We start from the raw sequence: 16,291 nt of genomic DNA on the forward strand, positions 1-16,291 counted from the left end.
TGTGAGTGTGAGTGTGTGACTGGGGAGGGGTTGCATGAAGGCATAGTCTCGGCCTAGTGCAAATGAGGACAGTGCCTCTAAATGGGCCAGAAAATGGAATAAGCCTGGCATAACCATCTTTCACTCGCGCTCTCTTTCGATCTCTGTTGCTCACTCGCTTTTTCTCACTCTTGCTCCTATGTTTTTGCTTGTAGTTACTGTTGCACATGCAATAATAGATATTGCTAGTAATACACTGATGGATTGCAAAATCATTGCCACCAATATGGAGATATATAGTTATTGAATTAGATACGCTGTCTTAGGGTTACATATGATTGTTTTGTGTCATACATTGTATAGATTTTCGCCCTTTTCCCCATTTACACTGAAAAAGGAAAAGTTGGACTGGCTAAATATGTTTGTCACTGAATTTAAATGAAACACATTTAATTAAATTAATGGCTCACTAATGACAGCTACTTTTTTTAAGTCATTTAAGACCAGAATATTCAATGGGGTAAACTGAGGTTACATTTTAAGGTGACACATTTTGCAGGGCAGGTATATATGCTGTTTGTAAGGAATAATGGATGTGAATCATGCAATATTCCCTGAGTACATCTTACCTGAAAATATGCATTTCATAGTTTTAAATATAACCAGCACATTTTGCATTCAGGCTGAAACTCTGAGCATTCTATCTTGACTGCTATATTTTCAAGTTGCTACATCCTTACACATTGTCTTTTCATGCATATGCACCTGTCTAAAGGATTAAAGTGAAGCTAAACATCCACACCTGCGTTGGGCAGGGCAATAACAAAAGGTGTTATTGGTGGAACATGTTATTCCTGTGTGTAGGTAACTATGTGGAATCTCCATTGTGATGTGAGTCATGGCTTTGCAGTTGTGTCTGTGTATCTTTGTGTGTTTAGATGAGGCATGCAGAATGCGTAGGTAGGTGTGTGTGTGTATATGCGTAGGGAGAATCTTGGGCTTGAATCACAATCTGTCTCCTGTCTGAAAGGAATCACTTGTACTTGAATAATACTGCCTTTCAGGGTCACATGTGGGTATAAAGGATGGAAACATTGAAACAAGCCCTTCCTGATGGAAAGGAAGTGTGTGTGTGTGTGTGTGTGTGTGTGTGTGTGTGTGTGTGTGTGTGTGTGTGTGTACGCGCACATGCGCTTTAATGTCAGATTGTGTAGAGTGGTGACACTACCTCTAGGGCATGGCTTTATCCCTTTCCTACCCATAGAAAATAGTTGTGGGGTCTCTGCTGCCTTTAACACTCTATCTGTATTATTCTGTATTAATGCACCAGCGTATTAAAAAGTTTTCCTTGTACGGGTCAGGCATAAGTGTGTATATGAAGTAAACAGCCCAAAACCATATTAAATATGACCCGTTTAATAATTGACCGGAATGTATAAATATCGAAAGTTCTATATTCTAATCTTCCAAAGTTATATTTATCACTCTTTACTAGCTCAAGTTAGAATGAACAGACGGGGGTTACCTTTGACTCAGTGTACCTCAGTAGCTCTTGAAAGCTGACACCATCTACCACATCCTTCCCTATAATTTTGCACACATTTCGCTTGCGAATGTTTGGTTTCAAAGTGAGACATTGTTGTAGTTGTGCTATTGTCCTCTTGAAAGCTGGTCTCAAACACCCCTGTTTTAGCTGCATGCTTTATTTTTAGTTTACCTAGCAGAACCAATCCACAAACTATCCTCAATTTGAATGATAAACCCACATATTCATAAAGGAACTGTTGTATTTTGGACATTTCATTAGCTTTTTTTTACTGATAGCACAGATTGTTTATTTGTCAGTTAACAGTAAATTGGTTAATCATTTACACCCCTACTTGCGAAATTGGTGAAGTTTTACAGACTGCAGGCAAAAATCCCATTCAACCTGATGAGAAATTGTAGCCTGCAACAAATAAGTGCTTTAATAATTTCAGATTATATTTATTTTGTATGCATGTGAAAGGGCAAACTATCAGGATAGCTTGAGTATAGATTTGGTTATGTGAACTCATTATGTCTTAGAACTGTATCAAGCATTTGGCAGGTAATCACTTAAGTTGACCACTACCCACAAAGTTATAATGCAGTAGCACCTCCCCAAGCTGTTCCTGTGTATATAATATCTGTGTCTGTGTATATAGTGCCTTATATGTATGTTGTTTATGGTTTTCCAAATACATGTAATTTTTAAAGAGGCAAAATACAAAGACTGTTTACAAATTAGAAATTACTAAGTGAGGATATGCCTTATAGTGTTTTTCATTTCAAGCAGTATACAGGGTCAATGGCCAAAATGGTTAAAATCTGAAGCCTCTGTGCCTCACTGCAATGCTACAACCATTCCAAGATTTTATGGTATGATAGTACATAGAGAACAGTGTTATCACAATTTCCAACACTTACTGGCCCTGACAGTAAGGAACATCCCTATGAGTTGGCACTATCAGTTTTTGAGCCATTAAAATAAGAAAAAGTTGGGGAATGAGAACATTTTCTTGAGAAACCCCAAGATAATTAGCCTCAGCATTAGACAAGGTGTTCCACTTCCCTGCCTGACAAATAACATGTTGGACGGCTCTCTTCATCACCGCTTGTCTTATTTCTGTCAACAGCTGCTGCTGTATTGTAACATCAGACAGTTTCTGCAGGTCAAGTGCAGCTCATTTAAAAAACATAAAGGACAGAGAAAGCTATCTAACTGCTAGTTACTCAAAGCTCAGCCAAAACTCATCTGCCTGAGTGCTCACCAATTAAATAACAAGTTACAGTATGACAAAACTGTAGAGTAAGTCTACTTTTTATGTTATGAAGGCAGATAGTGTGCTAATTGGCTTATGTTTACAGATGCAATAACACTTAATTTCTCATTGATGTAACACAAAGTTTGGTATTTGTGCACCTGTCGATATTGTACAGTACCCTTTTAGTTTCTTTGGATTCTCTTGACTTTTCCATGCTTCTGGGTTAGGCATGACTGACAGTACAGTTCTGTTCATTATTCTCCCTAAATAATTAGCTGGACCATCTAATGAAACTAAAGCATTTAAACAACCTGGACTATAATGAAACTAAAACACACCCAGTACATGTGCTACAAGTTGATACAGTACAGCGATGTTGCATTGCATGATGTGAGGAATGTTATCCCTTAACCTCTCCATTATCATGACACACACAAAGATTGAAAAGTATAGCATGGGAAAGTGCATAGGAGGGCAACTTCTTATTGATATTATGGATTTGGGAAGCAGGGACAAGAGTATATTTGCCATTGTAGTGTATTGCATATGTAAAAAGTTTTTTTTTTTTTGTTGAAGAAAACAAGGAAAAAAACTCTTGCATCTTTTAAATGAAGTCGTTTTAGTATGCCTTTTACATCCTTGTCCGTGTTTGGCTAATGAAAACAGAGAGTACTGGTCAATACCTTAGTCCCAAACTGTGGCCTGTGCCCCGTTGTTTAGCTGTTAGGCTGGATCACATAGCTTTGTTACATGATTGTGAATAAGGAGGTAAGAAACTAGGTGTAACTAGGATAGTCTCATGACTTCCCATAGAGGGAGTATAGAATTGGAATCAGAAATATAGATAAAGAAAGCATAGTTCAAAGAGTTTGAGTTTATGGGAATTCCAAGCCCTGTTTATGGTTGCATGATGTGGTAATGCCAGCGTGTAAGTATTAGGCTTAATCGAAACTGATGTGCTCAACGTGTCATGATAAGCCCTCATACTAATTACAGCAATAAGGAAATGTGGTCAGGTGTTAATGTTTAAATTTTGTTAAATCCCTTGCTGTTGTGTTGCTCTACCTTCTTTTTGGTGGCTGACAGCATTTGAACTGACGTGCTACCATGAATATAGACTAGGTCTATGTATGGCTCATGTAGGTTTGTCAGTTTGTCAGAACATGTTGATTTCAGCAAATGAACAGTAATTGTGCATTAAAATGTGCAGAAGTGTGTTCTCTGTAGAGAATGTCTACTTATTTTCACTGTAAAAATCAACAAAACATGTTACTTGAACAAGGGCACCTAAACTTTTGCGCATGACTGTAGCTGTTAAGATTGTTGGCTGACAATTACTTTGTGCCTGAAATCCTAAATAAAAGAAGCAGTGGTAAAAATTTATCTAAGATCTTGGGGGAAAATGGGGTTCTTTTTGAAGCAGGCGATGGGCTGTTGCTGTAATATACGAGCCAAACCTAGTTTGAAATTTCCTGCAGGCCTTCTGCCCTGAGACGTCATTTCAGCGGCCAATTACATAATGTGCCATAATTTTGGGACATGTGGTAGGCCAGACCGAGGCCTGTTTAGTCTCCATGGCTGCACTGGTTTTACCCAGACAAGTTGGCCTGGAGGCTGTTTTGGGTCACCTCCATATTCCCCAACAAGCTCAACACATGGACTAGGAAAAACAGTTAAGGGGGCCCATTTTCCAATTGTATGATACTAAACTTAAGTGTTATATTAAACATCCAGTGAAGATTGAATGAAAAATTTAAGATATAAATATGATGAAACTCGACTTAAAAACCGCTGATCAGACCTATCTGAGAACTGTGTGGACGCAGCTAATGAGCAGCTTGATTGACAGCTCTCTGTACCAACACATCTAGCCTGCTCCGACGCTCATACTGAACTAAAATCATTATCCAGCTTTTATGTGACAGTAACTGGACTAAAAGGTCACAGATGAACAGATATGCAGATGGACAGACGAACAAACAGACAGACAATGTTTGTATATGGATAAACAAAGAAACAGGAAATAGGCAGCTACAGACAGGTGGTCTAGTTTGCTAGCTTTTGGTTATGCTGGGTTAGCTTTAGCTTGCTAAATTTCTCACACTCTAAAACTGTTTTGTGTGGGGAGGGGCAAGAGACATCAGCCTTGTGATTGGTAAGGGATTGCTTATGGAAGCGTTACCCATGATAACTCAGTTTACATTGAAAGGACAGATATATGGTGAAATATATTGGACATTTATTGGTCATTGGAACATTTTCAAAGAGTTTACTTAGTACATGTTTACTGCTTGCCTGCAAAAATAAGATTAACCTAATTAGAAAGAATTTAATTCTGTAGCAAAATGTGATTTGCAGTGATGTATTGGGAGCATTTAAAGTATTTTACACAAGGGTGACACAGGGTGACAGTGGCAAGAAAAACTCCCTAAGAGCAAGAGTAAGAAACCTTCAGAGGAACAATGACTCAAGAGGCGAGTCTTTACACCAGAGTTGACACCAGATAGCAAAACAATAATACAAAAAAGCACAGAGTGACTCTCTTTAATCTTCTCCTTTACAGTTGAAGATCTCCTTCAACGAGTCCAGCCTGCAAAGCACTTTCGAGTACCCGTCTGAGTGCAGCGCCTGGGACAGCGGAGAGGAGGAGGAAGAGGGAGGAAGAGGAGGAGACGGAGGAGGAGAGGAAGACGGAGGAATCAGCATGGAGAGGATCCACATTCCCCGGCCCACCTACACCTCCAGCCCCACCAACCATACCCCCAACAGCACTGGTGAGATCAGCAGAGAAAGAGACAGCAAGGAAATGCATAAAATGAAAGGAAGAGAGAGAGACAGAGACAAGATGGCAGGAAGGAGTGCAGGGAGGATGATGGATGAGCAGGGAAGGAAATGCATTCAGTGTGGGTTAATGATATGCTTTCTGCTCTCGCAGTGTCAGGACAACTTCACCATAGTGCTAAACCTTTAGGAATACTGATTGTCATTTTGACTGTGATAACTTTATCAATTAAATTAATTATTGGATCATTCATTGCTCAATTGATCTGTCCTTGTTCTGCCCACAAATACGTGCTTTCCTCGCAACTGTTGTGAGGTTAAACAAGATTTATAGAACATTTTCATTAGATTGTAAGACAGATATCCCATCCAACCTAATGAAAATTAGACTCTGTGTAACTCTTTGTCAAAATACCTACATTTAGAGTGTTACAAATTTGTATTCGCAAGTGACCCATCCACCTCATTAGTGTGAACAGACCACTGCCCAGGACTATGATGCACCCATATTAATGTCTCTTGCATGATCCACTTTTGTCATTAACAAACCAAAAAGTCATAATGTCATAAGACTAGGGGTGGGCAAGATGGCAAGATGTATGCTTATCACAATACTTAGGCATTTTTACGATGCACAACGTATATCATGATATTTTGATACACAGACACAACATTCTAGTGCCATGAAAATGTTTATAAATACGGACAATATCCACAATATGCTCAAAAAAGGATGTTGTTTGTCATGGTAATAAAACGATAACGATAAAATATCATCATATTTCCTACCTCTCTGAGTCAAATCACAACAAAGCTAATTTCTTTAGATACCTTACAAATCGTCTACACTTGGTCACAAGCGGAGTTTCCGTCCATGTGCTTTTATGTGTATTTTGACTTCTTGAATAAAAAAGACTTGATAGAAATGGCAAAGATTAACAAACCTTGCATAAATGTTTGTACACATGCAACATAAAGAGTAAACTCATTTGCATATTATTTTGTGACATTTCACTCATTCTTTTGAATTTATTTAATTGGCGGGATGGAAATCTGGCTACTGTTGCTTTCCTTTTTTAATTTTACTTATTCATTTATTTATGTATTTGGAATTCAAAAACATGATGGCTAGATGATAGCACCATCATCTAAATCATGTATGTGCTTCACCTCAAATTCAGAAGTGATATACCTTCATTAAACAAGTTGCTATTCACAAAAAATTAGGAGAGAATTCAGCTCTTAGCTTTGGCTAAGCTACAGTCAGTGAGCTAATTAGGTGAAGACACTGTGTTTTCAGACAGTGTAACTTACGGAATCTTCTATCTTAAGAAAACAAATAAAATGATAAAAGAAAAAGTGGAGTAGATGGAAGAAATTCCTAAGTAATTAAAAGAATGTTATAAGCTTTTTCTTTGTTTTTAAAGTAAACTGCATGTAGCTTATTCATATCTTATTTTAACATGTGTTTAAAACTATTTTCTACAGTAATTACATTGATGAAAGCATTCTGTGCTGATGATTTACAGCAGTTTAATTTTAAAACTGTGCTGCAGATACTCTGTTATTTAGTCATTTGACTTCACTTGAGCTAATACAGTTACAGATCAGCCTTTAATATGACATGGGGTATTCCCCAAGGGACAGTGGAAAACAACACTCTGGGCAAATTTGGACCACTTCAACCCTTTAATGTAAATGTAGCCAAACAGAAGCAATCACCCAGCAGTCAAGAGTGTAATGAAACACTAAGGTGATGTTGCTCAGTGCTGACACCTGCTGGTCAAGTGTGTTGAGGTGGAAATACTCTTTAGGGAGCTCATCTTTAATTGATATTTTAAATGTATAGTCATTTTATTTGTTCATTTTAAAGTTCATTCGAAATTAAAAAGTTAAGAAAACTAAATGCTTTCTTTTAAAAGGCCCATGTCCTCCTTTTGTTTTAACTCCTTTATTACACACTTCTATAACCTAAGAATAGCTCAGCCAGTTTGCATTGAAGTCCCTGTATTTACTGAATAATAAGCCTTAGTATGTAATAAGACTGAGATTAAGGTTAATTTTTTCCCCAGAGGTCTAGTTATGAAGTTTGCTTGGGTTTATGTTCCAAAAATAATTAATAATTTCTTATTTACTTGGCCATTTTCCAACTTCCCTTTATCCATTATTAAAAATTATTCAGGCTTGTTTTGTTTGTGTCTTTGAGACTGATATATGTAAATGATATCTGTGCTGATTGGCTGCCCTCTATTGGGCCTCATTAACAGAGCAGTCATAAACTTCTTCGCTAACTTCAGCATGAATGGATGAGGCTAAACTGCTGTAGGCTGAATTGGCAGATATATGTAAATGTGTTGATTTTCACATCACAAAAACTGTAAATTCAAAACAGGCTGTATTTGCAGCTTAGTTTCCATATATGGGCTGTATGAACTGGGGTGGGAACAGCATATTTAGACATTTTAGCAGTATTTACATACTATATCAAACTGTTTTATTAAAGTAAATTTGTTTTTCCATTATATGTGCTCTTTAACAGCATTCATTAGCGGTCAATGGGGTTACAAGCATTAGCCAGTACTGTGGAGAGGGTTGAATTAAATGCATTTGTAAATGTCAGGAGGCTTGTAATGGAGGTCTGACTCTGCGATTTCTACAGCGCTGCACTGTAAGTGAAAGGCAAGCAGTGGTGTAATCTCCGTGTAGCACAAGATGATCACACCACTCTGAAGAAATCAAGGGATGCTTGTGGAAAAGGTCACTATAGTAAACAAATCTCAAGTGGTGTCATCACAGAGGCTGTGGCATTTGTGGAGATTATGTCCTCACTGTGAAATGTCAAGAAATGCTATTTTTTTTTTCTTCCTATAGAACAGTCCTGTCCTGATTGATGATAGTTTTTGTTTACTTATTCCAAATGAGCATTAAATGTCAGTTTTTTCAATGCAGATGCCAAAGTCTTTATAAATTCAGCACCAACCATTCATATGGAAGTCATAAGGAGGGTCATATCAGACTGCTTTTTGAATGAGGCACAATAAAGGCAACCAATCAGAACAGAGGTCATTTGCATATCACTGTTGTCTGAAGAAAACCTTGTATCTCCAAAATACATAACTTTAACTTTAATAACTTTTAATGTAAGTCAGTGGAACCAGACTTTTTTCCAAGTCATTCTGGGTCATTTCTTTTGGTCCATTCTTTGTGAAATTTACACACAATGTAAAGGACAACAGGCACTTTCAAATTATGTCAAAAACTGAAAAACAAGATTTTTGAGAAAATTGAGATACAAGGTTTTCTTCTGACAGCAGCGATATATCAGTCTTAAGGGCACAGTAACATAAACTGCTTGTTTAAATAATTACTTGTTATGCATGATTTTTCTATATTGTTAGTCTTTACAGCACAAATTCTGCACACTGCTGCCCCAACTTCTGCATGTTAGTCATAATTACTGTCATTTAATTATTAAAATGACTCTATTCACATTCCTGTGTCTTCAGATCTGTCCAACTACACTCCAAAGCATTCCGTAGAGTTTACTGCCTGGCAAGAACACAAGCTTGATGACCCTGCACACCTTGGAGACGGCAGTTCCCAGCAGACCAACATGTCAGAGGAAGTCATGGTAAGTTGTCTTAGCAATGCACATTTACTGGTAGAACTTCCTGCTTGCTGTAAGGGATTGCTTTATTGTATATTATTTACTTTGCTTGAAACTTGTATTATTATTATCTGTTTGATATTGAAATTACAAACAACTGTTTGTTTTGAAGACTCCTGTCCTCTGTTTCAGTACGGTTTTAAACTAGCCTTCATTGTCTTGGGTTAGCCATTGAGTTTGTCATTTCACCAATCTAAGGGATTTTCCATTAGTCTATTTCCTGTTAGATGGCCGTGAGGGATTGTGTCAGCATAAATGTAGACTCAAGCAGCAGAACTTGCAGAAATCATTGTTATCTAACAATTCCTTTTTCAACTCCCAAAATAATTAGACTGGAATTTGTGTAGCATAACTTTGTTACTTTACATTGCTAGTTTACTAGTCTGCTTTGTGCACAAGGAGCAACAAAAAGGAAGGGCAATGACCCATAGTTATAGGTGTCAACCTCTAGAGATAGTAACCCTTATATTTACTGTCCCCAAACTGTATAAATTCATGGATACCCTTATAGTACATTTTTAACATTAAAATCATAAACAACTAGGCCTGTCATAATTATCACATGATTGCCTAACCACAATTATTTAAGATGATCGTAACTATTTGAGCTGTTTGGAGTCATTTTCCACAGTCGTTAGATTTTACAGTCATTTTATGCGGCATCAAACAAATTGTAAACTGTGTGCGTTGGCTTGAGGCAAATAAATGTACCTAGAGGAAAGCAGTAAATGCATTCATTGAGACATCATGGGGCTTATATAAAACAACAAAGTTCTGAGTAATGTTTGTTTCTTTGTTAGCTAATTAGCTAATTCTAATCTTTAGCAAGTATGCTAGCAGAATGTTTTTTTGTTAATACATATTTTTACTCTCATGAAGAACATGTGGCTTTGCTTAATTCTACACATAACTGTGTAAATTAAGATGTTTGTGTGAGTGTGCACACAGTATTGATTCGACAGTTCAACCACTGCTAGCTAATACGTAAACATAACTAGTGAGCAAGATGGCTAATCAGCCAATGTTGGCCACTTCAGGCTTATATTATAATAGTTGCACACAACGATTAACAATTACATTGTTAATCATGTTTATTCATGACAATCAGGTAAAATTTAATGATTGTGACAGCCCCATCAACAACAGAAATTTTAACAGTTTTGATTTTCTTTATTGTGGTCAGGTAATCATATTAATTACTTAATATGCTATATAACAGAACCCAAAATTACATTTTTACTTTATTTAAAAGTTAAATAGCTATTACATACTGTTAAATACAAGGCAGTCAGTGGGTGAATGAGAGTTAGCTGTTAGGTTGTTTTCTGTAATGAGCTGGCGGAACAGAAAGTCTCTTCGAGCATAATCCGAAAGGGGAGATTGAGGAGTAAATGTATCTTTGCCTAAACTTATTTGTGTCATGAGGGATACCAACTTTTTTCCAGTTCTGCCGAATGACACACTGATGGCTTGCACGTTTTCACACAAACCCAAAGTCTGAGCACATCACTTTTGTGCAATACAACACAAAAGGAAAACAAACTTTAAGGCAACAAAAGTATTTGGGCAAAACTGTATTACACAACATATCCTGTATCTAAGCCTTATAAGGCCATATACCTCCAAAACAGTGGAAGAAATGTCATTTAAACAGGTAACAAATGTGGGCTGACACCTGTGCATGGTTTCTAATCTAAATCTAATGCTTAAGTCAGCTAAAGCAGATATTCATGAGGTTTTTGTATGTTACACTCATACTTCTCAAAATGGTTTGCATAACTAGTTAATTAGCTTGTTGAGGCTAGCCTAGGTGAGGGAAAGTGTGTTCCTACTGCAAAGCACACTCCATTTTCGCTTCAAATAGTAACATTACTAAGAGCCCTGCTTAATGTGTAAAAGTTTACAATGACTCTCAATTTAGCTACATCATGTCTGGGTCAACAATGCATATTTACAGTTTTAACCTGCTTTATGCTGCATTTACATGCTGGCACTAGAGGGATGAAGATAATTGTAGAACCTGTACTCGAGGAGTGTGTTTGTGCTTTTTAACCACTCATACACTCATACACATACAGACTAATACACAATAATTAAATAGCTATTATACACTCTTACCTACATGTGCACTAATGCATGACAATTACACAATTATTGCACACATGCACAGTAGTTGCAACATGCTAATACACCATAATTACACAGTAGTTGCATAGTTATTACACAGCTGTACACTAAATACGTGCTACAAATGCTCATAGACAGATACTTCTAGCAGCCACCTAGCAGACACCTTTCAACAAGCTAGAACACCATAGCAACCCAGCAATCACCTTAGACACCTAAGCCATTGCTTTGCCACTCTAGCAACATCCTGAAATGCCATAGCAACCATCTATCAATACCACAGCAATGATTAAGCGACCACCTAACAACTGCAAAGCAACAAGCTGGAAAACCATATCCGCATAGCAACACACAAGCAACAACCTGCAATGCCATAGCAACCACTTTGCAGTACACTCGGAACTACCTAAGATACCACAGCAACTGCCTTGCAACACCTTAGCAACCACTTTGGACTACACAGCAGCCAACAACATTGCTATACCTGTACTAAGCACCTCAAACACTACAGCAATCCTTTAGTAACACCCTATCAACCACCTTGGATACCTTAGCTACCATTTAGCAACATCTTAACAACCACCTTAAATACCATGACAACCACATAACAATATCCTAACAACAACCTAGCAACCTAACGGCTGCCTAGGAACACCCTAGAAACCACCTAAGTTACTATAGCAACTGCCTACCAACACCCTAAAAACTATCTGCAGTACCATAGCAACTACTTTGCACGAACCTAGCAACCACCCAGAGTATCATAGAATACCAAAGCAACAACTGTTCAAACAACCAAACAACAATAACCCCTTTAACTTAAATAAATCAAAAACAACTACATAAACACATCATAAACAACCCACTACTTTTAACCATTGAGTACAACATAAACTGACTTAAGTTATAAACAGACTGTAACTGCATTAACTTTTCCACATTAGTAGATGGCTTTGCCAAGCCAGCTTAAAATCTGTTCACTAACCTTCCTTTTCTAGTCAATGTTTATTGTTATTGGCCCAGAAATTCATTTTGGTGCATCCCCCATTCGAAAGACTACTTTTTCAAAATGGCCTCATTCTGTCTCTTTTCTTTTCTAGTTGACACCAGCAGACAGCTCCTCCCTCTCAGACTTCAGCAGTGAACCAGCTCTCTACTTCTGAACTTTGCAGCAAAACTGGAGGCACAAGGGACCAACCAGCAGCCTAACCGGCCTACACACACACACATGTGCACACACATAGGAAAGGAACCAGTAGCATCCACCCAAAAATGGGTGGACTTCTTAACTCCAGTCTTTCCATTTCATCTCTGCTGTCAGTGGAAAAACCCAAAGCAGCTGAGGTGGTCTCATCGTCCATCTGTTGCCTGTCTATCTCCATGTGCTTTAAACTAACTGTCTGACTGTGGGTGGGCCATCTTGAGTGTGGGACAGAATCTGGACTGTAAAACACGGTTTACAGGCTTGAATGTTGCCATGCTGGGTTTCTCTATATCTCCATCTGTGTCTCTCATACTGTCTTCATCTCTGTGTAACTCTGCTCACCTCATGAAAGTGACCAAATTCCTCAAACATGGAGGAGGATGCTTGGACTCGTCGAATGTAAATAAAGGAATGGACTAAGGAATGGACAGTAAAAAAAAATCTGACAAGAGACAGTAGACATAGAAGACATAACTAGTGAAAGGGTGCCACAATTCTTGTTCTTCGTGATTTTTTTTTTTTCCTTTTTGTATGTGCATGTGTATCAACAAGGCTCCCAAACAGTATACCTGCACCACTTTTACATTTGTATGTTTCATGTTTTCTCAGTCTATGTTGTGTCCAATGTGGTGGACATAAATCTGAAGTTTATATCCAATGGCCTCCCTCATCTGGTTTGCTCATTTGGAACAGTAAAATCTTTCCGCAGCTATGAGGCACATTTGTGGAGCCAACCACACCAGCGTTTGAGTAACTCTCATAGGATATGTCACGGATCAAGAAAGCGAGGACCGGCAATGCCGATGTTTTCAATGGGACACTTAACACTGCATAAGCAGGCCTGCTATACATTCTTAACACTTTTTGAACATCACACATCACATTTGGTGGCAACAGTAAGTAGAGCATCACAGTTTTTATGTCTGTGTCAGTGGACAAAAGTATTCAGACACACCTTCTAAATAGTGAATATAGCTAAATTAAGCTGCTGTAGTTAATCAGTAATCTCCATAGAAAGGCATTGCAAACAAAATTAAACACTGGAGCTGCACGTGAGCTTAAGGTCACAGGTCATTATGTCTAATACTAAGCACTAGCTAGAGGGTCATAAAGCCCCCCCAGCATTGGTCTATGGAGCAGTGGAACTGCATCCACTGGAGTGATGGAGCACCATCCAATACCTTTTGGATGAGTCAGAGTGGCATTTGTGATCCTTAATTAATCAAACATCAGTACCTGACCTTACTAATGTTCTTGTTAGTGCTCAAATCCTCACAGCAATGCTCCAGCATCTAGTTATCTCCTTATTAATACCCTTCATTTCAGAAGAAACAATGGATAAGCAGGTGTCTACAAATTTTTGATCATATACAGCCAGATTCCTGCACATGCATTAAGTCTAGTCTTGGACTAAACTGTAATGCCAATGGTGATTTCGGTGATAAAAAATGCTTTTTAGTCTAGGTTTAAGCTTAATCTGGGCATGAAACTAGTCCATAGTGTATTTGGGTAAAGGCTGTCTTGAAGGTGATATCACATGAACCTAGAATAGTGATGGTGTTATAGAGGCATAATAGCAGGTCAGTTTAAGTAGTTTCTGTTTTGTTTTTGAATTGGACCAAACTATCAATAGGCCACTTATTTCTTTTGCTCTGTTTGTGACCGCTTCTTCTGGACTTTAAATTTTTTCACATTCCAGTGAGCACAGAAAAGAGTGGTCCATTTTTTGTTATGAAGGAAACATTCATTAATTAGAATGTATGTGTGCACGTGTGAGTGTATGTATGTAAGGACAAAAAGTCTGACTGCACACACACAATGCCAACTGACCGCAGTGTCTGCGTGTGTGTGTGTGTGTGTGTGTTTATGTCTGTTAATTGCAGTGACAGGCACTGCATGTCTGATCATTGATCTCTATATGCGCTTCTTTGGCCAGTATTGATGTATAGTTTCTACACTCTGGGAGGATGTTTTTCATAATTTATTACACAGATACTTTTTTATTGCGTCTTTTTACATATCTTCATGGGAATTTAGTCAGAAATCCTGCAAGTCAACTGTAGCACTAAGGTGCTTTTTTCCTCAATGGTTTTACTTTTCAATTGCACTGTGTTTTTGTTTGTTTTTGCTTTATTTTGCACCTCATGTAGTCATGCTTGAAAGCTGCAAGTTTCAGCTGAGATTGTTAGGGAAGACTTCCTGTAGCACTCTCATGGATGGACTGATGCTTTTTGGAGAGTTACGGCACCAGTTGAATATTTCAGACTATCCCGTACTCCTTCACCATTTGACCACACTATCCTGGGTAGAGACAGTGTGAATACAACGGACAAATTCCTCTAACTTGCTCCAGTTTACGTCATACATACGATACTGTGCAAAAGTCAGAGACCACCCATCATTTAATTTCCGGCCAAAACAGCCATAAGTTAGTTATTCTTCAGCATCAGAAAAAAGCAGAAAAAAAATATTTGACAAATTACAGAGAAGTGTAAACAACTAAATCTAAGATTTTATTCCAGTGTTTAATGTGCCCACCTTTTGCCTTCTTTAGCTCTTATTCTTTTTGGGAGAAATGCTTTCAGGTTTTTTTCCCAAAGAAATCGGCAGGGATACATTTCCCACATCTCCAAAGTTCAGTCTTAGAAGTTGGTTGTACTTTCTGCTTCTCACACTCCAAGCATTCCAAAAAACATTCAAATGATGTTGAGGTATGAGCCCTGAAGTCCATTGTTCTGAAAACATTTCCTTGTGAAATCACTTCCTTGTTTGATTTGCAAATTTTCTTTTCCCCCCATTTCCTTTTCTCAGTAATGGCTTTTTTCAGATCTGAAGAAAGAATGGGCCTTGAGCTTCTTCTCAGTACTGTTTATCTGATGGTGACAGTTTTGGTGGTTTACCAAGGTTTGCACTGTTAGGAGTCCAATTTTCTAGATATTTTAATTACTTTTTTTTGCAACAACCATTTGGGGAAACTCCTGTTTTTCACTTTTCACTGGAATTTTGAAAATTGAAAGAAGGGTGGTCTCTGACTTTTGCATAGTACCGTAGGTTCTTTAACCAGTTTTCCATACCTCTCAGATATTTGCTAGATACTTCATCCCATGAAGATCAAGTAAGGAACACACTGGTGATTAGGCAATAAAACAGTGTTTGAGATGTTCTATAACATTAGATAGCTTGAGACTCTTTGAAGACAAAGGATAGGAACTTGTGCTTTTGAAGAAAAAGGCGTTTTAATGCACTTCTGGTTCAAAAGTGCTTCTTGAACATGTCCATCCATCGTCTGCTCAGCCCCATACTGCTTATTTCCACAGAGGAAACAGCTAGCTATATTTGTACTGTATGTTAAAGCCTTTCTTTTCTTGTCATTTCTGTCGCTGGCGTCAAGAGAAATCTTACTTGTACAATTTGTATGTTGATGATTTCAGAGAAGGAGAAAACTGTTCAAAACATGCAAATAAAAAAAAAAGTTTCAATAAACTGAAGGCAGTTATGAGACTTGTTCTTCTAAAGAGATTGTATAGAACACTATAGCTTAAGGCATAAGTAAGACCTTGTCAGACTACACCCTGAAACAAGATGTTACTGGAAATAGTCTTTATTAAAAGATATAATTTAAATATAATGAATTATTCTAGTAGACATTTAATGCAATATCAAAATGTAACAATAACAGCTATCTACACAGTTTAGATACAGTGATTGTAAAGACAGAAGGGATAAATGCTGGTGAGGAAGAAGAGT

The 16,291-nt window shown here is 37.8% G+C and overlaps 1 protein-coding gene across 1 annotated transcript in view; it reads left to right on the forward strand.

Moving 5' to 3' along the window:
• Positions 1-12,823, forward strand: part of tprn (taperin) — a 25,677-nt gene extending 12,854 nt beyond the window's left edge. The window contains exons 2-4 of the mRNA XM_036580213.1: positions 5,329-5,539; positions 9,053-9,177; positions 12,441-12,823. Coding sequence (XP_036436106.1) covers positions 5,329-5,539; positions 9,053-9,177; positions 12,441-12,503 — 399 coding nt within the window. The 3' untranslated portion in view covers positions 12,504-12,823. The remainder of the gene's footprint in view (positions 1-5,328; positions 5,540-9,052; positions 9,178-12,440) is intronic.
• The last annotated feature ends 3,468 nt before the right edge of the window (positions 12,824-16,291 follow it).

Source organism: Colossoma macropomum, unplaced genomic scaffold, assembly GCF_904425465.1.
Source record: "Colossoma macropomum unplaced genomic scaffold, Colossoma_macropomum, whole genome shotgun sequence".
In the NCBI taxonomy this organism is placed as follows: Eukaryota; Metazoa; Chordata; class Actinopteri; order Characiformes; family Serrasalmidae; genus Colossoma; species Colossoma macropomum.